We start from the raw sequence: 25,202 nt of genomic DNA, 5'->3' as shown, positions 1-25,202 counted from the left end.
CCATCAGGGAGTCCCAGGGGTCAGCCTCCTCCAGTCCCCAGGCTTCTGTGGGGTCTCTCTCCAGGGCCTCAGGCTCCACAAAGCCATGGCTTGCCGCTGTGTTGAATGGATGGATGGATACACACACACACACACACACACACACACACACACACACACACTGACTCAGAGGGCCAGGGTGGTAATGCTTTTTGTTGTTGTCTCTAAGATGAGAGATAAAATAATGGGAGAAAGGGGACAAAAGGGCATAGGAGTATCGAAAGTGTGCTTTCTTTTACTGCAGTCGCAGTGGACAGAATTGAAGTGTGTTTATCTAATCTATAATCATATGGTCATGGTGGCACAGTCCATGTGCCAGCAATATGCCACAGTCAAAGTTTATGCCACACAAAAATTGCTGTCAGTTCATTTTCAATATTCCGCAACTGTCAATACACTAATAATACATTATGAACCGTAATTGCCAGCCATTTATCAACTTGTATTTAACTAAGTACCTAATGTTTAGTATTTACTGATTAGTAATTGAGTAATATAGTAATAGAGTGTCCAAACTGAGGTGATGAAAACCTCATGTGTTACTGCATAGCTAGAAAGAATGAATTATGAATTAGTGATATCATGTGCGATTGAGTAGTAATAGTATAGTAAAGTTATGTAGTAATAGTAAAGATGCCTTTCATTGCTTTATAGCAAGATAGCCAGGGATGTAGTGGACGCTAAACACAGTTTATCCACCTCTGAAATTTCAGAAATAGAGTTTATCTACCTCTCAAAAGAGTATTATTCACCAATTGGAACTTTTAACATTAAAAAAAGCACACTGTATTATCCACATTCACAATATATACACTCATCAACACTCTAGGAATCATTTAATACCATTGGTATTGTTATAAACATTGGACAATAACCTCCACCATCATCAAACATGCTCTGAATGCCATAGTTTTATGTCACAAGTTTGTCATAAGTTTATGCCACACAAAAATGGCTGTCAGTTCATTTTCAATATTCCGCAACTGTCAATACACTAATAATACATTATGAACCGTAATTGCCAGCCATTTATCAACTTGTATTTAACTAAGTACCTAATGTGTCTATAAATTATATACATTTTACTGATTTACTGATTAGTAATTGAGTAATATAGTAATAGTATAGTAATTGATATAAGCAATGTAAATATAAGTATAAGTAATGTGTATATATATACAGTATTTACTTGTATAAATATATATATATATATAGTATTTACTTGTATAATGGTTACATAATTACCTTCACAGTATTGTAATCTAGACCACAAATGGAAGCAAACAAATGCCTTATGGCATGTCAAATGCCAAATGCCTTATGCCTTAGTGATATTACATCACAGGCAGAAAACGGATGCAAATACATTGACAAAGTGGTGCAGGATGATAGACAAGGTGTCCACTCTACTTACCACTGGCCAATACCAGCATGACCGCTGACAACACCTTCATCACAGCTTTTCAATCCTTCGGGGAGATAAGAAAGTGTGGCATGTTCAGAGCGGAACCTCTTTCCTTCTGGGTCCCCAAATGGCGAAATCAATGCTCAGTAGAAAGGCTCAGCTCTGTGAATGAATGTTAACTGGTTTGAGTGAGCGTGCAGTTGCAATCGCAAGATTTCTTGAGGCGTTGTGTAACACATACAGTGATTCTGCACGACGGCACAGCGAAGAAAGTCCACTGGCATAAACAGAGATAGCACTTCGTTTGGGGCCTTCCTTCTGTAATGCACTCAACACAGGCAGTGGTGTGTGTGTGTGTGTGTGTGTCTGTGTGTGTGTATGGATGTGTATGTGTCTATGTGGGAACTTATAAGGACAGGATTAGTGATGACAAAAGGGGAAACAGACCTTAGCAAGAAGACCCTTGCCGTAGCAGACTCAACACCTTGGCCTTATCCTACTGGCTGTGCTGCTGACTGGCTGGTTAAAGTCCCAGTGATAGTCTTATCTTGCCTGGATGTAGGTAAATGTCTAGGTGGACTATCTCTCTGATAATTTCTCATTGGGGTTTATGTCAATACAGATAACAGAACTGCACAGCGACAGGGGGGGGGAAATCACAGATTAGGCATGCTTTTCATCGACTACTGTCTTTGAATCGCTGAATGAAATAAATGTATCTAAATGTAGTTGGAATAATACTCGATCAGACAAACAAGTGAGAGGCAGGTGTAGATATTCTTTTTCATTATTTATTTATTTTTATATGTATATTGTATATTATGGGGGCTTTTTGTCTATATTTGGATAGGCGGTTAAGTATGAGAGGAAGTGGGAGAGAGAGATGGGGGAGGGATCAGGAAATCCCTGCAGGTCAGACTTGAACCAGGGTCCCCATGGGTACTTGGACCTGATATGGACACTGTAGCCAGTTGCGCCATAGCATACCTGTCATGTGTAGATATTCCTAAAACATTCACAGTCATTATACTAGGCCCGCTAAAACCAATTTATATTACAAAATGTGATTTTTATTTTTATTTTTGAAAAATGACTGTATTATAATGACTGTGACTGGGTCAGTTTTTAGTTTTCATTTCTCGTCACATTTCCCAATCCCACCCCCATCATTTTCAACTGTCCTATCAACATGAAGGCAAAAAGTCCCTAAAATATGCCTAAAAACATTGTTTTGTATATTTACTTGCAAGAGTTCACCATAACTTGTTGGACATTACTAAGGGTATTTCAATAGAAAGGGAATATCTAAAGGCCTCATAATCATACTTTTACATTCTTTGGCCAGAATCTGATGTTAAAAGCTACAACACAGTGTTATACTCAAGATTATTGTTTTTCACAGGCCAGGCAATTGGACAGTGAGTTCAACCCACCTTAGCCACAGGCATGTTCTGAATTGCATTTTACGCTGTAAATTGTCACACTTATCAATGTCTCCAGTTCAGCATAGCTTCCTTTCTCCCCTCTTTCGCATGTTTCCCAAAATAATAGTCACAAGTTACAGATGTAAAACTTCCAATATTATGTCCTGAATATATACCCTCCTCCAAAGTACCTCCAGGTTATCTATTTGTTTTGTAGCCGATTCATAGAAGAACAGTTTGTGACAGCACATAAGGGTAACTGGTTTATTGCTCCATAGTCAACTTTCAACATAACCCCATTAATTTACTCAGGAATACATAATGAAAGCAAAAAAAAGAAAAAAAATGCTAGTAGGTCAGATCATTTACATCAATAGTTAAGGCAGTTCTGGGTACATGCATTCTAAATTCATTCCTATTGCATGTCATGTATGTGGGCAGAATGGCACTTTAATATGATTGAAATAGAACGTGCAATTAATTCCCTTTTGTCAGTGACTCCCAAAATGCTGCAAGCTGGGTCTGCATGTTTAGTCCGAGCGACTCGATGAACGACTCAGTTTCGTTGCGTATGGCCCCCGCGCCCTGCGTGAGCTGCTCAGGGATGTTCTGGGCGGCATCGGCCGGGTTCGTCTGGATCACCTGAAGAGTCTCATCCATCCTCTTCAGCAAATGGCTTTCCACCTGGGACCGGAAACGCTCGGCGTCCTGTTCAACTTTACGACTCAGCTCATGGAACATGGACTCTGCCTTGGTTCCCACATCTTGAATATATTGACTGATGGTATCCACTTTTCCCAAGACCTTGTCACTAAATAGAAAGAGATTGAAAAGTAGGCAGATTTAAAATAGAGCTAAAAACTTTGCTATGTCTTGGGGGAGAGGGTGTGTGTGTGTGTGTGTGTGTGTGTGTGTGTGTGTGTGTGTGTGTGTGTGTGTGTGTGTGTGAGAGAGAGAGTGTGTGTGTGTGCTTTATAGGATAGGACAGTGAAAAGACTGGTACAGAGATAATTTACATACCCTTATGAGATGGGTGCTTGTGTTTCTTTAGGAATCCACCGTTTTGGTTTGTACAGAAATTAATTATCAAAGGACACATAGGCCTACACGCAAAAGGGTGAAAGTAGGGCATGGGCGGAAATAGGTTTCAGATACAGACAGTTAGATTAGCCTACTTTATTATACGGCTCTTCACAATGCAAGTAGAATGCTCCATTGACTTGAATGGGATTTCCGAAAGTTCTAGCGGTCATTATTTCTTGGGAAAGGACCTCTGAAAACAAGTATGACCGCTGTCAATGGCAACGGAGTTTGTGCTTGGAACTTCATTCAAAAGTGAAAGCAGACGGTCGATCAGCTGTGTTCTAAAGAATGTTTGATACAGGCAGTTAGATTAGCCTACTACATTTGTTATGTCAAAATAGCCTACTTCTAAAACGCTTCGACACACCTGATGCAGGATGTGACTTCACTTGTTTCACTGCACATCTGAGTGACAGATGAACAGTCGGATGAACAGTTTGAGAGATCTGTGAAGAGCGGACCAACAGACATTCAGAGATTTCCTCATAGATCAACACATGACACACTGTATATACTTGTCACGTTAAAGATGAAGTCAATGGTGAAGGGTTGTTGATATTTTAGCTCAATAGCCAACTACTCTGTGGACATGAAGGCCTTTTCTATTGCAAATGGCGGTAACACTTTATAACAACACACAATTCATCATTTATTAAGCCTTTGTTACTTATTAGTTAATGGTTTGTTCATCATTACTAATTTCTTGTTCATACATAATTTATCATCAGTGGAGACAAATTGACATGTGTGATTTATTTTTGCGGAGAGACTGTGCAGGACTGGACGGCGGTCATATTTTGTACCGTTCTGCGGTACATCTAGTTTATTTATTTAGTTACACTTTACTTGACAGTATCGACATAAGAGTAACATGACACTGTCATGAACGTGTCATAAACAAGTCATAAAAGTTTATGACTTAACGCTTCTGTTATTAAGTTACATTCGGTTTTTGTCATAACAAGTTAGGATTTGTTACATGACGTGTTACCATTTATTTTTTATCACAAATACTTGAACGGACATCTAAGCGACTTTGTGGAGGAATTTGCTGAATATGACGAGAACCAGTATTGTGCATTGTACCTTTAATACATGTGTTATAAAATGTCAGTCTACTTGGGTTTTAGTTATAATGTGTATTTACATACAATAGGCCAGTGGATTATCTAGACCCAAATTGTATGAGTATCAACCCTTATGAAATGGGAATGAAACTTAGCTGTGTCTATGGTATATGTGCGTGGCTTACCTGATATCCTTGCCCAGTGCAGTCTGTCTGATTCGAGTCAGGAGGTCATCAGGCCGAATCTCTTCTCCACCGTCCACCCATTCCCAGTCTCTACCGTTCCACACATAAGCACCTTGGCAAACATCTTTAAGAAAATAAAATCCTAAATGATTGTCGGAGTGTAGATTTGTAGAATCGGCAAAGCAGTAATTTCAGGAAGAACAGTTGGAATGTTCTGACACAGGTTCTATGTAAACTAGCCAGGATAGACAAAATGGTCTGGATGTAAAACTGAACAGCAATAACATGCTAAGTTTGGGTAGGATTACATTTTAATTATTTAGGGTCTGATTTCTGATTAGTCTTTTGCACAGATGAAATCTCCTGTCTTAAAAGGCCATTAGGCTACTACACTGAAAATGTAATTCATTAAGCAAGAATATAGGCTAAAGGTACAAATACTGTATCTAATATAGTTATAGTATACAGTAACTGGAAGAATATAAACAAATAAAGATACTTACCACCTATTAGTATCACAAAGAGCAATACCAATGTGGGCTTCATGGTTGGTCACAGATTAAGAGACAGAGATGTAAATAAATGAACAGACTACACAAATGGTAAAATAGAATTTTATGAGTGCAGATCTGAGGTTCCTTCCCTATATGGTGTATGCTTCTGGAGGATATGGGAGTTTGCAATGATTGCAACGTTCTGGTCTGGTGGTGATTTGTAGGTACCAATTTAAGTCACACCCTCTCTATGCAAACTCCCATGGCTATAGTCCCTCTCCTGTACAACTGGAGATTTTTTAGATCAAAACGTTGTCTGTTAAACTGACTCCATTTTACAGTCCACATTTTACAGTCCGTTGAGTCCACAAAAGAGGACTCAGCGGTTAACTGAATGATGTGCACATAATAAACAACTAAATACTTTTATGTTCAATCAAATAAAATAAAAAATCAATCAAAAAATAAACTTCTGAGATTATTGAAGTCAGATCCCCCTGCACTCATCTAAAGGGCTGTATGCTGTGACTACATTTGCAGGCTTCATTCTAACATAAACATTTATATTTATTCATTTAACAGATGTATTTATCCAGAGCAACTTATATGATAATTATGTTACAAGGGCCTTTGTCCCCAGAGAAGCAGATGTGTAAGAACTTCCTTTTTAAATATACTCTCACGCACACAACAATACACTCTCACACACACTAGGCTACTCTCACACACACACACACACTACTATACTTTCTCTCAAACATACAGTACCCTTTATAATTATTGGCACCTCTGCTAAAGTTGAAAGAAATCCAACCTTGAAGGGAAGCAGATTTATTTTTTTTAAAAAAAAGAGAAACACATCGCTCACAACTATTGGCACCCCTGCTTGTAATACGTTCTTAACCCTCCCTTTGTCAATAAAACAGCTTGTAATATTATCTTATTACACCCCATAAAGTTGGATAATACAAAGCAAGGGATTTAAGACCATTTGTCTTTATAAAATCTCCCCAAATCGACCAGATTCATAGGGTCCAGGTCCAAACTTGTGCATTCTCCTCTTTGACTCACCCCACTGTTTTTCTAGATAGACAGATAGATAGATAGATAGATAGATAGATACTTTATTGATCCCCAGGGGAAATTCAAGAAAACTACGGAGTTTAGATCAGGGGAGTGAGATGGTGATGGCCAAAGCTTGATTTTGTGTTCAGTAAACCACTTTTGCCCCTCCACCAAAATTTTTACTAGGCATGGGGTTCATTTCCGTATAGTCATTCTTCGTTTTACACCTAAAACACCTAAAGTGTTTCTTGCCAAAGAGTTTTTAATTTCATCTGACAATAAATCACACTTCCAGTGCACCATTCAGTAACTCCTGCCGTTTACATTTGTAATTAAATGACTGGACAGGCTTACCATCATCCAGATAACCATGGGTCTTTGTCCAAGCATGTTTATCACATTTCCAGTTGATTAGAACCTTTTAATCATTGTTTTAACTGTAGGCATTTTCAACAAAGTGCCTAGTTTGTATAGACCATTTCAAGAGAGTTCCATTATCAGCATCATAGTTGGCCCCACAAGGCTTCCGTTTTAACCCTAGACTGTATAGATTTTCATTTTTCTCAAAATAAATTTGGTTTCCTCCAAGGGTGGATTTTCCCTCTTTGTTTTCATTGTGAGATTATAAATAATGAATTGGCAAAAGATTATTTTTTATACCTGTTTTTTTACAACTATTTGTTTCTCACACACACTGTACTCCTATACTTAGTTTGGAGGCCTCACTGCTAATTTGGGTTTGGCTGCTGCTAAATCACCACCTTACCCTGGAGCCAAACACCATTAGGCCTATGATGGCTTGTTTTTTTAAGGGCTGCTAAGAAAGAGGGTTTTTACATCATCTCCTTGAATATAAAATAGAGAGAACAATGCATTTTTTTAAATATAGTTTGTCATTATTTTAAAATAAAAAAATGGAAGCCTATATGACAATTAAATAAGTATAACGAAAAGATTCAACAGGGTAAACTTCATAATTTTAGTACATGTGAGCTACTGTGACCTGTGACACATCATCAAATCTCATCTAAATATTATTCCCTCTGTATTTTACATGCTGGCATCCAATACAAAACATTCTCCTCCAAATCAGGAATGAGTGATATTTTGCTGTTAATGTTAAAACAGAGGCCACAGTGAAGTCTTTTGAACTAAAATGTAAATGTTTTTAAAATATATACAGTATATTGGGGCCTTTTAGCCTTTGTTTGACAGGGTAGCCAAGAAGATGGTGAGTAGGTTCAGGAAATGACCTCAGGCCAAACTGGAACCTGCACTGGGCCCATTCATTGCACAGGATACTGATGGCCACTGTGTTACAGCTTCCCTCACGTCAACTAGAATTCTAGTTCCAAATGGTGACGTCATAACTATTCTAGTTCCAAATGACAACGCCACAGTGACTGGGCATAGTGAGAACTGTCAGTGGATCCACATTAAGCAAGGTGTGCAATCTTTCTTAAATTATAACAATATTTGTTTCACACAACTCTCTACATGTCTAACTGGTGTATTGAACTGTTGATAACTGTTTATATGTTATATATAATATTCAACTGTCATCATCATGAATAACAGTGCCAAAGAAGGAAGAACGTCAAGACAAACCTGGTTTACAAAACAGTGAGTCTCTTTGTTTAGCATCAATTAAAACAGCCCATTTGTCCTTACCCTATTCCAAATGTAACAACCTCCAGGAAGTCTGCTGGTTTTGCCTCTGTATTTCAGGACATGCTCAGACAAGATGAACCATGTTGGGAACACTCCATAATAAGGTGCCATAATAAATAGCAAATTAGTAATTACCTAACCCTTTGTTAATATTTGTTAATTGTTACTAAAATATCTATTTGGCACAAGTTAATAGTTTTTTCATCATTAATTAAATATTAATTGTTTGCATAAAATCTGTATGTTAATGTTTTAGCAAATCTATTAACTAATATTGTATTAATATATGTTAATAGTTAACTACATATATTTTGGCACTAATTAACAGTTATTTCTTACATCATTTAAATGTTTATTTACTGTATGTAACCTGCGTTGTGTTGAACCTGCGCGATTCAGCCCTGCACATGCCCGGACTCGAACCCGCGAACAGCAGCACCTCGGATCGGGAGGCGAGCGCATTAACAATTGAGCCAATAGCCCGGGCTACTGGCTCGCATGCCAGCAGCACTCTTGAGGCGTCGGGGAGTGAGGTTTACCAACGTTCCACAAGCACAGCTAAGTTAGCTGGCATCCGTTACACTCACCCCCCTAAACCTCACCCTCTAAACCTCACTCCCGATCCGGGTCACAGCACCAACGTAACCTGTGTTGTATTGAACCTGCGCGATTCAGCCCTGCACACGCCCGGACTCAAACCCGCGAACAGCAGTACCTCGGATCGGGAGGCAAGCGCGCTAACAATTGAGCCAATAGCCCAGGCTACTAGCTCGCATGCCAGCACACTCTTGAGGCGTCGGGGAGTGAGGTTTACCAACGTTCCACAAGCACAGCTAAGCTAGCTGGCATCCGTTACATCAGAGAATGTCTAATAAGGGGAGAACCTTCACTCTCGGAACTCTTCCGGTGTGGTACTGCATCTAGAAATTTCTTCGCATGGGCGAGTCCAGAATGAATGGAGGTCTATGGGCTGTACCCCTCAAAATCCACTTTTCTCGGGATATAATTTTTTTTCAAGTAATTTGAATATTGTATTCGAAAGGGGAGGCAAAGACAATACACTTGGTTGTGTATTATATTTTTTAAAGACAGTTTAGTGTTTGTATGTGATTTTCGCAGTAATTAATCAGCTTTATTGAGATTGGTGTTTTGGACCCCCCTTTGGAGAAACCCTATACTGCAGCTCTGCTGCGTTTTGTCCTTGTATTGTTGCCATAGCCGGTCAGAAGCGGTATGCTTTGCACTTTGTTTTAATTTTGTAACTGTAAAATGTTGTTTAAGTTGAAAACTTTTATATATCACCTGTATTATGTTACTTTACATGTATTGTTAAGATTTGGGTGCAATTCTAGCAACTTAGAGAACGTTTATTAATGTTTTCATTATGACCACAAGTTCATACACACTCCGCTAGCAACTTTCCATGCATTCAGTGTAGTTTAGCTTAGTGTGCATGGAAAGTGTAGTTTAGCTTAGTGTGCAGGAAAGTTTTTTCTTGAATTTCCCCTTGGGGATCAATAAAGTATCTATCTTGTAAGGGTCCTATGGAGAGCGGTTCATATTGGGATAGGCAGAAGCACAGTTTAATAACAATTAGTTAAATAATAATAAGTCATTAACTTTTCTATTAACATATAATTTGCAAATAAACATTTAACATTTAAATGATGTAAGAAATAACTGTTAATTAGTGCCAAAAAGACATTTAGTTAACTATTAACACATATTAATACAATATTAGTTCATAGATTTGCTAAAATTTGCAGATTTTATGCAAACAACTAATATTTAATTAATGATGAAAAACTATTAACTTGTGCCAAATAGATATGTTAGTATCAATTAACAAATATTAACAAAGGGTTAGGTAATTACTAGTTTGCTATTTATTATGGCACCTTATTATGGAGTGTTACCCAATGTTTGCATCATTTGAGGGAATAAAGTTTATTGCTCAACTCTTAACATTCAGTAACCCATTCAGTAATTGAGAAATCCAAGCAGCATAGAAATGCTTAAAAAATACATTGATGTAATGTTACGGAGTAGGCCCAATGACAAGACTCAAACTCAAACTCAATTCTATGTAAATATCTATTTAATGAGCAAGCCTTTGCATAGAGCTTTAAGGAATATTTGTTCTCATCAGCCAGGCTTGATACTGGATGAGTTTTCCTGTTTTCCTATTAGTTGTAGCCTACATAACTAAATGAATCAACTCCACCACACAAATGACAAAATACAAGTTGTCTCTTTTCCTACATTAACCATTCTACAAACAGGCCCAGTCTGCAAACAGGTTGGAGATCATAGAAGCATTCTTAGGGGTGTGAGGATTTACACATGCAACTAGCATGCTAGCTCAGTTCGCCTCCATTACACTCACCTCTCTAAATCCTCACTCCCATGATCCGGGTCACGGCACCACTGTAACAGAGGTCGTAATTCGTCTGTCGCTCACGGCCCTCAAACCCGCCACCTCAACACACACCAGCATGGGAGTGGAACGCTCTAACCACTGAGCTAAAAGCCTAGGCTTCCAACTCAGCGGTTAGAAGCATTCTTTAGGGGTGTGAGGATTTACACGTGCAACTAGCATGCTAGCTCAGTTCGCCTCCGTTATTTTTTAATCAGTTATTTTTTAATCAGTTATTTTTTCTCAAATTAATTAATCAAAATTAATCAGTTATTTTGACAGCCCTAGTTTTTTCTGATACCAGAAAAATTAAAAAGAAATGGAACAGACATAGCAAAAATGCGCATTTTGAGAACTAGATTTTGCATTTTGTTGTCCAGTGTGTAATGATTGATTGAAATCACACAGCGATTTGATGACAGGGTCCAATCTTTGTGGCCAGAGTGCTTTTGTTCAGACATGGGTGCTAACTGTTTTGAGAATGTGATGTCAGAGTTGACACAAGCATCAAAACGATCGAGAAAAAAATGTAAGAAACAGAAGAACAATGCGTCCAACTTTTAATAACAAAATAACCCCGATTGTGGACTGGACACACCCCTAAATGTAATTTAGCTTTTTACCACTGACCATGCGTTTCAGATCGCCAAGATAGGGGAAGTGTTTTAGGTGAATGACATCAGTATTTTTCAGAACAAACACCACATAGCCTTTCAGTTACTAAACAATCACAATCTACTTTTCATATTAATTCATGTTGTTAAGATGTGGCCTGCTTGGGGTTGACTGTTGTAATTTACATGATGTCTGGATTATACTTACAAATGTATTGTCATAAGGACACATAGAGTGAAATTGAAACCTGGCAGTTGTCTTGTAGACAAAAACAAAATCAGTTTGCAGTGAGCCTTACCTGATTGCCTTGCCCAATGCAGTCTGTTGGATCAGTTCCAAGACGCCAGGGCCTTCAGTCCCGAAATAATAATCTACCATATATTCTTCCCAGAGAAGACGCATTTCTGTGTGGGTAGTGCCCAAAAAGTGTTGCAATATGGCCACCGAGTGGAGGTACTTGCCTGATAAGGATGTTGAGAAATGGAGATCTATGTGAAAAATCACCGGAGTTCTCCTTTAAGTTTGAGCAGTAGTTGATTTTCAAAGTTAGTTGCACTCATCCTTGGGTCGCTTTGCAGTGAACAGTAATCCAGCACAACTGAAAAGCCCCTCACAGGCAGCTAGGCCAATGTTGAGTTGCAGAGAGTTTTTTTTATATTTGGAAACGAGCAGAAGGTTCAGCAGATTAAAGTGGGAAAGTGGGAAGTATAGGGCAATGGAGGAAAGGGCCCTTGAAAAGTGGAATACAGGGGGCACAACACTTTCATCAGTCATGTGTAATGAATTGGCATAACACAGGGACACACGCTACACGCTAAGAAAAAGCACTAAGGCAAGGAAAGGGAAGGAACGAGCTGGAAGTAGTTAGAGAGTAGTTATCCTTTATATCTGTGCAAATTAATATAAGCTTGGTTAGTAGCTTACATATTGATGGGCTATAAAAAGGTTTTTCATTACCAAGGTGTCACACAAGAAACATTTCATGATGGATAAAAGCAAAAAGCTCTCCCAAGACCTTTGCAACCTTATTGTTGCAAAACATATCAATGAAACTGGTTACAGATGCATTTCAAAACTTCAGAATCTTCCAGTAAGCAGCATGGGAGCCATTATCTCCAAGTGGAAGAAACATCACTGCATCATCAACCGGCACAGGGCACAGGATCTCCTTGCAATATTTCTGACCAGGGAGTCAGAAGGATAGTCAATTCTAAGAGCCAAGGACCACTCGGAGAAGGCTCCAGAAAGACTTGAAGGCAGCCAATTCAATTAAATTCAATTCAATTAAACAGTTCTGGAAGTAATCTGGAACTAAAGATTAGGATTCACAAGAGGGACCCCTGGAATCTGTTTAGAACAATGGACCAAAATCACACCTAATACTGCGACTAATAGGTTTTGTCATACAGGAAATGTCTTGAAGCTGTCTTTACAAACAAAGGCTTCCACAAAGTATTGAAGAAATTTCAGTAGGCACGTTCAATACTTTTTTCCTGTGTCATTTCACTTTAATACACAAAACTCTTTATGTTTGGATTTTTTTATATGTGTGTTAATATATGTGTGGTGAAAATTTCAAATAGACTCACTGGAAGTTTGGGCTAATTACTGGGAAAAAATTAAGCGTTCAATACTCATTTCCACCATATATTTATTTTAACTGAATATTTTAACTTCCAAATTAAATGTAAAATGAATGTCAGACGAAATGTAAAAGTTTGACTGATTGGATTTTGTATACAAAACATAGTGAAAACTGTCTAAGGTCACTCTCACTCTCCCTTGCTAAAGAGCTAAATGGTTTTAGTCCGCCTGCACGATTAAGGTAGTCTATCTTTTGTTTATTTAGTTGGCGTCGCTAGTAGTGGACCGCTAATTGTTGTGCTGCTGGTGCAATGTCTTTCTCCAAGAAAGCCAAGTCAAGTTACTAAAAACAAAAGCCAAAACAGGAAAAAGAGAGACATCAAAATGAGGGGAAACAACTGCTAATAAACTTCTTTCCAAAGAAAGGTGAGCACAAAGCGTCAAAACACGAAATCCCATGGTGTTTGCTTGAATATCTCCAATAATAATAATAATCATTGGTGATAAAACGAACTGAGACAACCCATTGGAATAGCGGAAAATACACTTTCATAGGTTAGGCTAATCTGATGCATCTCGTGATCCAGCTCCATCTCCATCACTTTCAGAAAGACTGCATGGCGTCAGCTTGATTCATGTCCTGTTGTAGGCTACATGCTGATCTTTATCACTAGGCTAGTGGTTTAGGGCGCGATTTTTTTTCTCTCCCTTTCTGTTTCAGTTAGTCTTAACTTTTTTTTTTTACTCAAGTAACGGATGGGATTTTTGATGTAGCGAAGTACAATACTTCACTCAAAAAGTAATCAAGTAAAATTTAAAATACCGATTTTATAAACTACTTAAAAAATACAAAATACACAGAAAAACTACTCAATACAGTAACGTGAGTAAATGTATTTCGTTACTTTCCACCTCTGATTCTTCCCATACCGGCCCTAAACCTAGAGATCTGCTTTGACAAATGCCTTCAGCAAAAAAATAAATAAATTGATTATCATCATGAGGAGAAGGTGTTGATTTAGCATTTGCAACAGAGAGCGGGTTACGTTGTCATAGAGCAATAGACCCTTTCAAGAGAGTTCCATTATCAGCATCATAGTTGGCCCCACAAGGCTTCTGTTTTAACATTCCATGTTATCTTAATGCAGAGGAAGTAGATTGGGAACCAAATAGAATGTTCAAGCATTGTTTTTGTTTTTATTGTTGAAAGGGTCTATAGTGTGAGGATTAATTCTGATGGAATATTCGGTAACACTTTACGGTAAGGGTACATGAATTATCATGAATTCATGCATTAATTAATTCATGATTTATGTATTACTAATTCCTTAATATCTCATGAATCATCAGAAATGTACATGGGTTCATATTCTGTCATTTGTGACCTCATACATGAACAACACATCAACTAAAGCATTAAGTATGGTGCACACATCATTATGATTATATGATTTATTAAGAATCATTTATTTTTCTGCCAAAAATGTGGTCATCACTACTCAAATTCTGATTTGAGCACACCTTGTGCAGTTCTCTAAACACAAGCCATAAACATGATGATGTTAATAAACCATAAATTATAATGATGTACCTATCGTACCTAATGCTTTAGTTGATGTGTTGTTCATGCATGAGGTCATGAATGAGAGACTATGAACTCATGTCAATTCCTGATGATTCATAAGATATTAAGGAATGAAGTAATGCATAACTCATTAATTAATTCATGCATGAATTCATGATATTTCATGTACCCTTACCGTAAAGTGTTACCGAATATTCTAATTCTGCAGTAGCAGGAATTAAGAATAGTATGTTGACTAGCCGTACATGCTGAATGCAAAACTGAGCAGAATTAGGTCAGGTTTTGTGTGGGTCTGCGTACTGTGTTTTGCAAAGAACAAATAAAATGTCCTAAAAAGTCAATTCTATTTATTTATTTCAGGTCCGGTAGCAAGAATGTATAATCCAAACATGGAAGAAATGTATAGTCTAACAATGTGTGAAAGGTTTGTTTCCAATAGACCGCTGGGTTATATAGGAGAAAGGAAATGATACATTCACAAACATTCTTCAATGTCCATAGAATTACTTTTTTACCTACAAAAAGGGTTAAGGCCAGGTAAGCCAACAGTCTCATGATTGCAATATCTGTAAAGGGGGTAGGTATTAAAGTAATCAGGACAAAACCAATACTTTCTGCACAAATTTAGTAAAAAAAAATAAATGCACTGATACACTTACCAATGTTATATTAGTCCAAGATAAGTTTGTGAGTGCACCAGTGAAGGGAAGTGAAATGGGGGAGGTTCTCTTCAGAGCTCCAGAGGTGGAGGGGTGGAGGGTGGTGTTTGGGTATGGTGTGTGTGTGTTTGGGGAGTATGGTGTAATGGTGTGTGTGAGTGTGTGTGTGTGGAGGAGGGGGTGTACCTGTGATAGAGATGACTACTGTAAAGAACTAAGGCACTATTGTTTCGTTATAAGATATGATACAGCTTTACACCCTACATTAAAAAAACAAAACAAAGTCAGGATAACACAATAAAGCCCTGGGGCTTATTTCCATTGTGGTCCCTTGGGGGGCGGGGTTTGCAGCAGATCAAGCATCAATCATCACATCCATACATAAAATACATACATCAAGACAATACAGTAGTAAAAAAATAGCATCTGAGCCATTTTTTCAGTGCCTGCTTAAAACCTCCTAAACTTCTGACCATCTTTAGATTTCCTGGCAACCTGCTTGTTTGTAAACAGTGACTTTAGCATTGCCCACAGCGGGTTAAATGATTGCAAAAGACATGTTGAGGTGAGTTTAACAAGTGTCAATTCATGTGCATATTATTCAGGCCTATAGCCTACTAGATGGCTAGTTGCCAAGGCTACATGAAAAGACCAAACTACCAAAATCTACATATTTTATTTTCACAATTTCTATCTGTAGGCCTTCCTTATTTGTTGTACTGACATTATTGTATAGTATCACTCTGGCAATCTTGAGATCATTGGGTAAATGTCCTTGTTCTATAGACATATCACCTTGCTCTATAGATTCTAGACTATTAAGCAAGTATGAGAAAACAAAAGTAGGGTATGATATAAATATTGTTTATTTAATTTAGTTTACATCAAACAACAATATGAAAAATAAATACTCTTAGTGAGTGCCATGTATCACAAATGGATAATGCACATAAATATTTTCCTGTTTATAGCACATACACCCATTTAATTATGTCTTGAATTCTCATTATCCAAATCACTGACTTCCACAGTGAGAAAACATTTTATTCCATTCCATTCCAAGTTTGAGTGGACGAGCAATAAAGACATCTAATAGGTAGGCTATAGTTGGTCAAATTTGAGCCAGTAAATCTCTTTTACAATAAATTAACTGTTCATTGACAATGGTCAGATCTGGGAGACTGTTCTTACTGGCGGTTCTTGGTGAAGGATTCCCACAGAGTGCTGAGCTGGCTCTTCAGGTCCTGCGCTAAGGGATCCAGCTTCCCCTTCAGCTCCTCTGCGTAGGGAGCCACATTCTGCTGGAGCTCCTGGCTCTTCTGAACCAGCTGCATTTGGATGCTGTGGGACAGGGGAGCGACGCTCTTCTGGAAGTCCTGCAGGTGCTGGTCCACCCTTTTCTTCAGCTCATCAGTATGGGGGCCCAACTGGGACTGCAACTCAGCCAGGCTCTTCTCCAGGCTCCCCCTCAGCTCCTCAGTCTTCTGCTGCAGGGTGGCCTTCAGTGCCTCAGAGTCCAGGGCCTCAGCGTAGGGGGTCACATCCCTTTTCAGGTCCTCCACCTGCTGATGGAGGTCCAACCTCAGCTCCTCAGTGTAGGGCTCCAGATGGGTCTTCATGGCGCTCAGGTCCTTCTCCACGCGGGCCTTCAGCTGCTCGGCCTCATGGGATAGCTTCGCCAGCAGGTCCTGAGTCAGAGGTGTCACCTGACTGCTAATAGCTACAGTGTATTGGTCAACAGCACCAGCACTTTCAGCAATTCTGGCACTGCAGAGAGAAAGACACAACGTTTAAAGTAGCTCTTGAAAACAACATACTTTTGCTGAAACTCATTTGGATTAAGTGGATGTGATTGTGAACTTGCATTTGATCTGCATAGTGTTGGTTTAAAAGACAAATGAAGTACACAGCTAAAAGTGCAATGTATTTAAAACAAACTAAGAGATAAAAGACATGACAGGTGTCACTCACTTTACTTCTTGGCCCAGTTCAGACTGCCTGATCTTCTGCAAGGCTTCCTCAGTAGTGAATGTTGCCTTGGCAACATAATCCCAGAATGCATTTTTCACCATGTCCATATTGGGCATGGGTTGGTCCTGCCACATAAGGTTGGCATGGCAACCTGTAGAACAATAGGATTATGGTTATGGATATACTTTTGTCCAATAAGCAATAGATTCATTATCTCATTTTAAGCTCACGAAAACACATATCAGTTGGTGTTATTTTATGTTTAAAAAACCTTTGAGAGAAAATCTACCTTACCAGAAACAACAGCAAATGCAACAATCAGGAAAGCCTTCATGATTCCTCCTTAGCTTCTAAAATGGTACCAAATGATATGTTCTGTTAGTAAAACAATGGCAGATGATTACATCATACACAGCAAAATAGCGTGCTGAAATGAAACAAATATTGTTGATTAGGCTAATATAACAGCACATCTGGTCCCTTACCTGTAACAGTGAGCTTGTTTAGGTTCTTTCTCAGAGTGAGCTGGAGTGAGTGCCCAGTAGCTGATACTAACGCAGTATATATGCATATCAGAGTACTATGATGTAGGCTGCAAAGTCCACGGTTGGATGCCCTTCTGTCAATGCATGTGGTGACACTGCTGAGTTATCAAAGCACAGTCCCCTTCTTTTACGATCTGTCTAGTCACACATTCCACATCACAGGCATGTTGGTACTCTGGAGACAAAGGTGTCAGAGAATATTCAGGGGACAGTGACCTTCAAAAACCAGATTAGCAGCCCATTGACAACATTGTTATGATCTGAAGTAAAAGGCAAAAATGTAAGAAATGCCATTAGTAGAGCTTCGCATAGCCTATATGGGCCAGGCTGTGGTAGCGTAGTGGCTAAGGAGCTGCGCTAGCATGCAGTTGGAGAGGGTTGAAGCGGAAGTAATCAAGGATCTTTGACGCAGTAGCCTGAAAAATTGTGGGTTCGATACCCGGCTTCTGCTGTTGTGCCCTGGAGCAAGGCATTTACTGTAACCGCGAGTCGCTTCAGGGACAATGGCCCTTGTAAAGTAATTGACATAGGCCTAAGGTATGTAAGTCGCTTTGAACAAAAGTGTCTGCCAACTGAATGAATGTAAATGTAATATACACCTATGTACTGTATGTAATATGAGAGAATATTTCTACGCCATCCATCCATCAAGCTTAAAGAACAAATACACTGCTTGTGTGTTATACATTGTAATATATTTCAGGGATTATCTGTCCATATTGGCATTGTAGCCCTCAACAATAATCGCATGGTGAACACAGGATTGAAATGATGTGAAATGTAAGAAGGATCTTTCTTTTTTTGCAGTGATGTGATTATAAACCGTTAGCTTTTTTTTTATTCCTGAGAGCCAAAGTTTTGCAGTCTAACTTAACTTTCAGGAAACAGTGGACTGAGTTTTGCTATTGGTTATTCATGCTAAAACAAACAGCATATGATTCTATCGCTGAGTCTGTTAGGAGCAGCACACTAATTTGTTTGCATTATCTACGCAGTTTGCTTATCACTAACACAAAAGTCCACACTCATACGGTCATTTCATTCACTGAAAATGTCGGATATACAGTAGACTAGAGGGGGGTCACATAGACATTCCTGCCCAGGTCATCAAACAGATAATCTCTATGGATTCTTTATGTGAGCAATGCTGTCTCACACAGTAGGTGAAAGAGCAGCTGATAAGGAAAGGTATATTAAGTTCAGCGTATGTGGCTTATATGCTGTACTTTGCTATGCATCCAGCATATGCGCATAATCACCCATAGCAGTTATCAAATAGCAGTCATAAAAATACCTGTACATTGACGTGGACATGTACATGTGACACGTTGTGTATGTGTGAATCACTCAACATATTGGCCACTTTGGCTGTGATGAGCTGTTTGCTATTGACTGAATATGGGATGATGTGGTGATGTGCTTTGGCCTGATAAAGCCTTAGAATTGAGATGCATTTCATCAGGTATATGTGTCGGACTACCCGAGGGCATAGAAATGATGGAAAGCAGCCCATCTCTAGCTGATAGGGTTAAAGGATGAACCCAAGAAAAGGATGAGCATTAGTCCCCTAAAATCACTGAAATAAAATCTGGTCCTCCTACCACTGGATGTTTAACTGATTAACTGGTCTGCACCTCTCTGGACAGACAGATACATCTGTCTCTCTGCATCACATCCAAATGCAAATTTTTGCTAAGGTCCTTCAAGTCCAAGGTCAGATCATCCCGTCAAAGCCTAGTCACATCACTGTGGATTCAGGTGAACTAGAAAGAAAACCTTATCTGCAGCAACAGTTGACTGCTTTAATTTAATTCCTTTGGACACTGGGGTTAATACACGGTTGCAGTCATGGACGGATTTTGAGCCACTGTGAAAAAAAACACAGATGACACACAGTACACATAACAAACAAATTAATAATTAATTAAAAAAAAAAAGTCCATGGAGAGTGGTCACTTGGCATGTAACACACAGCAGGATGTAGAGCACACATTGAAGGCCACTGTTCAGTCCATGGTTCAGAGTAGGAGTGCCATCCACTGTAGTGATGTTGCATCTCCGGCAGATTATCCCTGCAGCGCACATGCATAATAAACACAGTCCTCACGGGTTCATGAACATCCTCACAGGTTCATGAACATCCAACGTTAAAATAATTGATTAAATATTTGGTGACAGCCCCATGCACAGTCCTATGTACCATGCACAGGTGCATCTGAGAGACTCGGTCTTCTACTTTTAACCACCCAATAGTCTCAAAATGAGAAGTGTCAAGATGACATCTCATGGGGAGGTTAAAAATAATCCTTATAACCTTATTTTGAGCAGTCTGAAGCCTAGTTTCAGGTGCGTTAAGACACCATTGTACCATGAGCAGCATGCATAGTCAAAATAAGGCTGAATTACAGTCTTAGCATCACTTTCTTGTCCAGAAACCTTGAGATTCTGGCCAAGAAATGTACTCTTTTATTTACCCTGCCAAGTACCACTCCAGACAGGTGGCAGCCCAGCACACAACCAAGGTAACCGAGTCCTTTACAATAATCTCATTATCTCCAACTAAAACCAAAAAACCAGGGGATCTTTGCCGTTTTATCTTTGACCCAAACAGTATGGCTTCCGTTTTCCCAAGATGAAGCAATAGCCTATTGTCTGACATCCACCTGCTGACATTCAATTGTTCTACACTGAGAGTTCTTTCAACAATTTTCTTATCTTTATGTGAAACCAATAATGCATAATCATCTGCATATAAAAAAAAGTTCACATGAATATAAAGACTTAAGGTAATTTATATATAGAAGGAAAAAAAGTGGACCCAAGACACACCCTTGAGGGGCCCCACAGTCTATGCATTGTGGTTGAGACATTGTTCCCTCAATATCCACCACCTGCTTCCTATCCTTCAGATAAGAACTCATCCATTGATAGCAATAATTTTACGGTTAAAATTAATAATAATTTAATTTCTAGACTAGTTTCAGTTGGCCATGTGGCCCTTCTTGATTTAAAACAGACACCCTCCCCTCCCCCAATGAAATGCTAATGTAAGTTCTAAGGGCTATCAGGTCCACAAGACAAAAGATGTTACCTTGATATAATGTATCCATGTGTCGAAATGTAAATATATTCATGTTTGGTATCATTGTACTAGTCTCAGTACAAGGATTGTAATGATTTGATTGTGAGAATGTTTGGAGCATTCTATAAGTGATATGTCTGATATATATGATATCTCTCCTCATGCTATTCTGATAAGAATGGATAGGTGTGAAATAGGTGTGTGAGTAGGTGTGTCCGATGCCAACTGGAGAACCAATCATGTGGGCTTGTTTTGGCGCCATTTCTTTCTTTGTTTAACCCATACAAAAGTAATTAACTTGCAATGTTTGTCAGACTAAGACTAGAAGGATGGAGAACTGAAGAGAGGGAGAGGTTGGCTACAGGCCCTACAGGCCTAGGCTACATAGACCATAGACCATTTTTGTACCCTCTCTGCTTGTAACAGAATAAACCTGATTCCTGAGTTTTTCCTGAAGTTTGCCAGTCTAAGATTAATATTAAGTAATTATTCACCACAATTACTTTCACCATCTGACTGCTAAGTCAGATGGTGAAAGTAATTGTGGTGAATAATTACTTAAAACCAATGGCTTTTAATTTGCCATGGTCAACGGTATCAAAGGCCTTCTGTATGTCTAGCATGACCATACCACAAAAATGACCTTTCTTTACTTCCCTCCTGATGTAGTCGGTTATCTAACAGGTGTGCAGTAAACAGGTGTCAGTGGAATGTGATTTACGAAAGCCAGACTGGAATTCATATAGATTGTGTGATACTACATACTTAATCTGTTCAAAAATGATCCTTTCAATTTTCTTTGACAGACTACACAGAATAGAAACAGGTCTATAGTTTCCATGGTCTAGTTTACTCCCTTTCTTGTAAAGTGGAATCACTCTGGCAATCTTGAGATCATTGGGGAAATGTCCTTGTTCTATAGACATATCACCTTGCTCTATAGATTCTAGACTATTAAGCAAGTATGAGAAAACAAAAGTAGGGTATGATATAAATATTGTTTATTTAATTTAGTTTACATCAAACAACAATATGAAAAATAAATACTCTTAGTGAGTGCCATGTATCACAAATGGATAATACACATAAATATTTTCCTGTTTATAGCACATACACCCATTTAATTATGTCTTGAATTCTCATTATCCAAATCACTGACTTCCACAGTGAGAAAACATTTTATTCCATTCCATTCCAAGTTTGAGTGGACGAGCAATAAAGACATCTAATAGGTAGGCTATAGTTGGTCAAATTTGAGCCAGTGAATCTCTTTTAGAATAAATTAACTGACAATGGTCAGATCTGGGAGACTGTTCTTACTGGCGGTTCTTGGTGAAGGATTCCCACAGAGTGCTGAGCTGGCTCTTCAGGTCCTGCGCTAAGGGATCCAGCTTCCCCTTCAGCTCCTCTGCGTAGGGAGCCACATTCTGCTGGAGCTCCTGGCTCTTCTGAACCAGCTGTATTTGGATGCTGTGGGCCAGGGGAGCGACACTCTTCTGGAAGTCCTGCAGGTGCTGGTCCACCCTTTTCTTCAGCTCATCAGTATGGGGGCCCAACTGGGACTGCAACTCAGCCAGGCTCTTCTCCAGGCTCCCCCTCAGCTCCTCAGTCTTCTGCTGCAGGGTGGCCTTCAGGGCCTCAGAGTCCAGGGCCTCAGCGTAGGGGGTCACATCCCTTTTCAGGTCCTCCACCTGCTGATGGAGGTCCAACCTCAGCTCCTCAGTGTAGGGCTCCAGATGGGTCTTCATGGCGCTCAGGTCCTTCTCCACGCGGGCCTTCAGCTGCTCGGCCTCATGGGATAGCTTCGCCAGCAGGTCCTGAGTCAGAGGTGTCACCTGACTGCTAATAGCTACAGTGTATTGGTCAACAGCACCAGCACTTTCAGCAATTCTGGCACTGCAGAGAGAAAGACACAACGTTTAAAGTAGCTCTTGAAAACAACATACTTTTGCTGAAATTCATTTGGATTAAGTGGATGTGATTGTGAACTTGCATTTGAACTGCATAGTGTTGGTTTAAAAGACAAATGAAGTACACAGCTAAAAGTGCAATGTATTTAAAACAAACTAAGAGATAAAAGACATGACAGGTGTCACTCACTTTACTTCATGGCCCAGTTCAGACTGCCTGATCTTCTGCAAGGCTTCCTCAGTAGTGAGTGTCGCCTTGGCAACATAATCCCAGAATGCATTTTTCACCATGTCCATATTGGGCATGGGTTGGTCCTGCCACATAAGGTTGGCATGGCAACCTGTAGAACAATATGATTATGGTTATGGATATGCTTTTGTCCAATAAGCAATAGATTAATTATCTCATTTTAAGCTCACGAAAACACATATCAGTTGGTGTTATTTTATGTTTAAAAAACCTTTGAGAGAAAATCTACCTTACCAGAAACAACAGCAAATGCAACAATCAGGAAAGCCTTCATGATTCCTCCTTAGCTTCTAAAATGGTACCAAATGATATGTTCTGTTAGTAAAACAATGGCAGATGATTACATCATACACAGCAAAATAGCGTGCTGAAATGAAACAAATATTGTTGATTAGGCTAATATAACAGCACATCTGGTCCCTTACCTGTAACAGTGAGCTTGTTTAGGTTCTTTCTCAGAGTGAGCTGGAGTGAGTGCCCAGTAGCTGATACTAACGCAGTATATATGCATATCAGAGTACTATGATGTAGGCTGCAAAGTCCACGGTTGGATGCCCTTCTGTCAATGCATGTGGTGACACTGCTGAGTTATCAAAGCACAGTCCCCTTCTTTTACGATCTGTCTAGTCACACATTCCACATCACAGGCATGTTGGCACTCTGGAGACAAAGGTGTCAGAGAATATTCAGGGGACAGTGACCTTCAAAAACCAGATTAGCAGCCCATTGACAACAGTGTTATGATCTGAAGTAAAAGGCAAAAATGTAAGGAATGCCATTAGTAGAGCTTCGCATAGCCTATATGGGCCAGGCTGTGGTAGCGTAGTGGCTATAAGGAGCTGCGCTAGCATGCAGTTGGAGAGGGTTGAAGCGGAAGTAATCAAGGATCTTTGACGCAGTAGCCTGAAAAATTGTGGTTTCGATACCCGGCTCCCGCTGTTGTGCCCTTGAGCAAGGCATTTACTGTAACCGCGAGTCGCTTCAGGGACAATGGCCCTTGTAAAGTAATTGACATAGGCCTAATGTATGTAAGTCGCTTTGAACAAAAGTGTCTGCTAAATGAATGAATGTAAATGTAATATACACCTATGTACTGTATGTAATATGAGAGAATATTTCTACGCCATCCATCCATCATGCTTAAAGAACAAATACACTGCTTGTGTGTTATACATTGTGATATATTTCAGGGATTATCTGTCCATATTAGCATTGTAGCCCTCAACAATAATCTCATGGTGAACACAGGTTTGAAATGATGTGAAATGTAAGAATGATCTTTCATTGGGTCTTTTTTTGCAGTGATGTGATTATAAACCTTTAGCTTTTTTTTTATTCCTGAGAGCCAAAGTTTTGCAGTCTAACTTAACTTTCAGGAAACAGTGGACTGAGTTTTGCTATCGGTTATTCATGCTAAAACAAACAACATATGATTCTATCGCTGAGTCTGTTAGGAGCAGCACACTAATTTGTTTGCATTATCTACGCAGTTTGGTTATCACTAACACAAAAGTCCACACTCATACGGGCATTTCATTCACTGAAAATGACGGATACACAGTAGACTAGAGGGGGGTCACATAGACATTCCTGCCCAGGTCATCAAACAGATAATCTCTATGGATTCTTTATGTGAGCAATGCTGTCTCACACAGTAGGTGAAAGAGCAGCTGATAAGGAAAGGTATATTAAGTTCAGCGTATGTGGCTTATATGCTGTACTTTGCTATGCATCCAGCATATGCGCATAATCACCCATAGCAGTTATCAAATAGCAGTCATAAAAATACCTGTGCATTGACGTGGACATGTAAATGTGACACGTTGTGTATGTGTGAATCACTCAACATATTGGCCACTTTGGCTGTGATGAGCTGTTTGCTATTGACTGAATATGGGATGATGTGATGTTGTGCTTTGGCCTAATAAAGCCTTAGAATTGAGATGCATTTCATCAGGTATATGTGTCGGACTACCCGAGGGCATAGAAATGATGGAAAGCAGCCCATCTCTAGCTGATAGGGTTAAAGGATGAACCCAAGAAAAGGATGAGCATTAGTCCCCTAAAATCACTGAAATAAAATCTGGTCCTCCTACCACTGGATGTTTAACTGATTAACTGGTCTGCACCACTCTGGACAGACAGATACATC

General features: G+C 39.3%; 2 protein-coding genes and 1 long non-coding RNA gene across 4 annotated transcripts; all 3 read right to left on the bottom strand.

Annotated features, from left to right (window-relative positions):
- Positions 1–3,118: 3,118 nt before the first annotated feature.
- On the bottom strand, positions 3,119–11,916 carry LOC125285372. 2 transcript variants are annotated; one of them, XR_007192019.1, is made up of 3 exons: positions 11,763–11,916; positions 5,204–5,327; positions 3,119–3,679 (listed from the first exon to the last, which is right to left on the bottom strand). It is a non-coding gene; the product is annotated as an uncharacterized LOC125285372 (long non-coding RNA). The 2 variants fall into 2 exon arrangements; XR_007192018.1 differs by lacking the exon at positions 11,763–11,916 and having other exon boundaries at positions 5,204–6,423.
- A 4,224-nt stretch (positions 11,917–16,140) lies between these two features.
- Positions 16,141–17,819, bottom strand: LOC125285479 (apolipoprotein A-IV-like). The gene is made up of 4 exons (XM_048229935.1): positions 17,749–17,819; positions 17,558–17,613; positions 17,264–17,414; positions 16,141–17,059 (listed from the first exon to the last, which is right to left on the bottom strand). The coding sequence occupies exons 2-4, from the start codon at positions 17,595–17,597 to the stop codon at positions 16,480–16,482; spliced, it is 771 nt and encodes a 256-aa protein (XP_048085892.1). The 5' UTR covers positions 17,598–17,613; positions 17,749–17,819; the 3' UTR covers positions 16,141–16,479.
- A 4,129-nt stretch (positions 17,820–21,948) lies between these two features.
- Positions 21,949–23,546, bottom strand: LOC125285492 (apolipoprotein A-IV-like). The gene is made up of 4 exons (XM_048229954.1): positions 23,476–23,546; positions 23,285–23,340; positions 22,991–23,141; positions 21,949–22,786 (listed from the first exon to the last, which is right to left on the bottom strand). Exons 2-4 carry the CDS (start codon positions 23,322–23,324, stop codon positions 22,207–22,209), a joined length of 771 nt encoding a protein of 256 aa, XP_048085911.1. The 5' UTR covers positions 23,325–23,340; positions 23,476–23,546; the 3' UTR covers positions 21,949–22,206.
- Between the last annotated feature and the right edge of the window lie 1,656 nt (positions 23,547–25,202).

This window comes from Alosa alosa, chromosome 20, assembly GCF_017589495.1.
Source record: "Alosa alosa isolate M-15738 ecotype Scorff River chromosome 20, AALO_Geno_1.1, whole genome shotgun sequence".
Classification (NCBI taxonomy): Eukaryota; Metazoa; Chordata; class Actinopteri; order Clupeiformes; family Clupeidae; genus Alosa; species Alosa alosa.
This window is presented reverse-complemented; position numbering and strand designations above follow the sequence as displayed.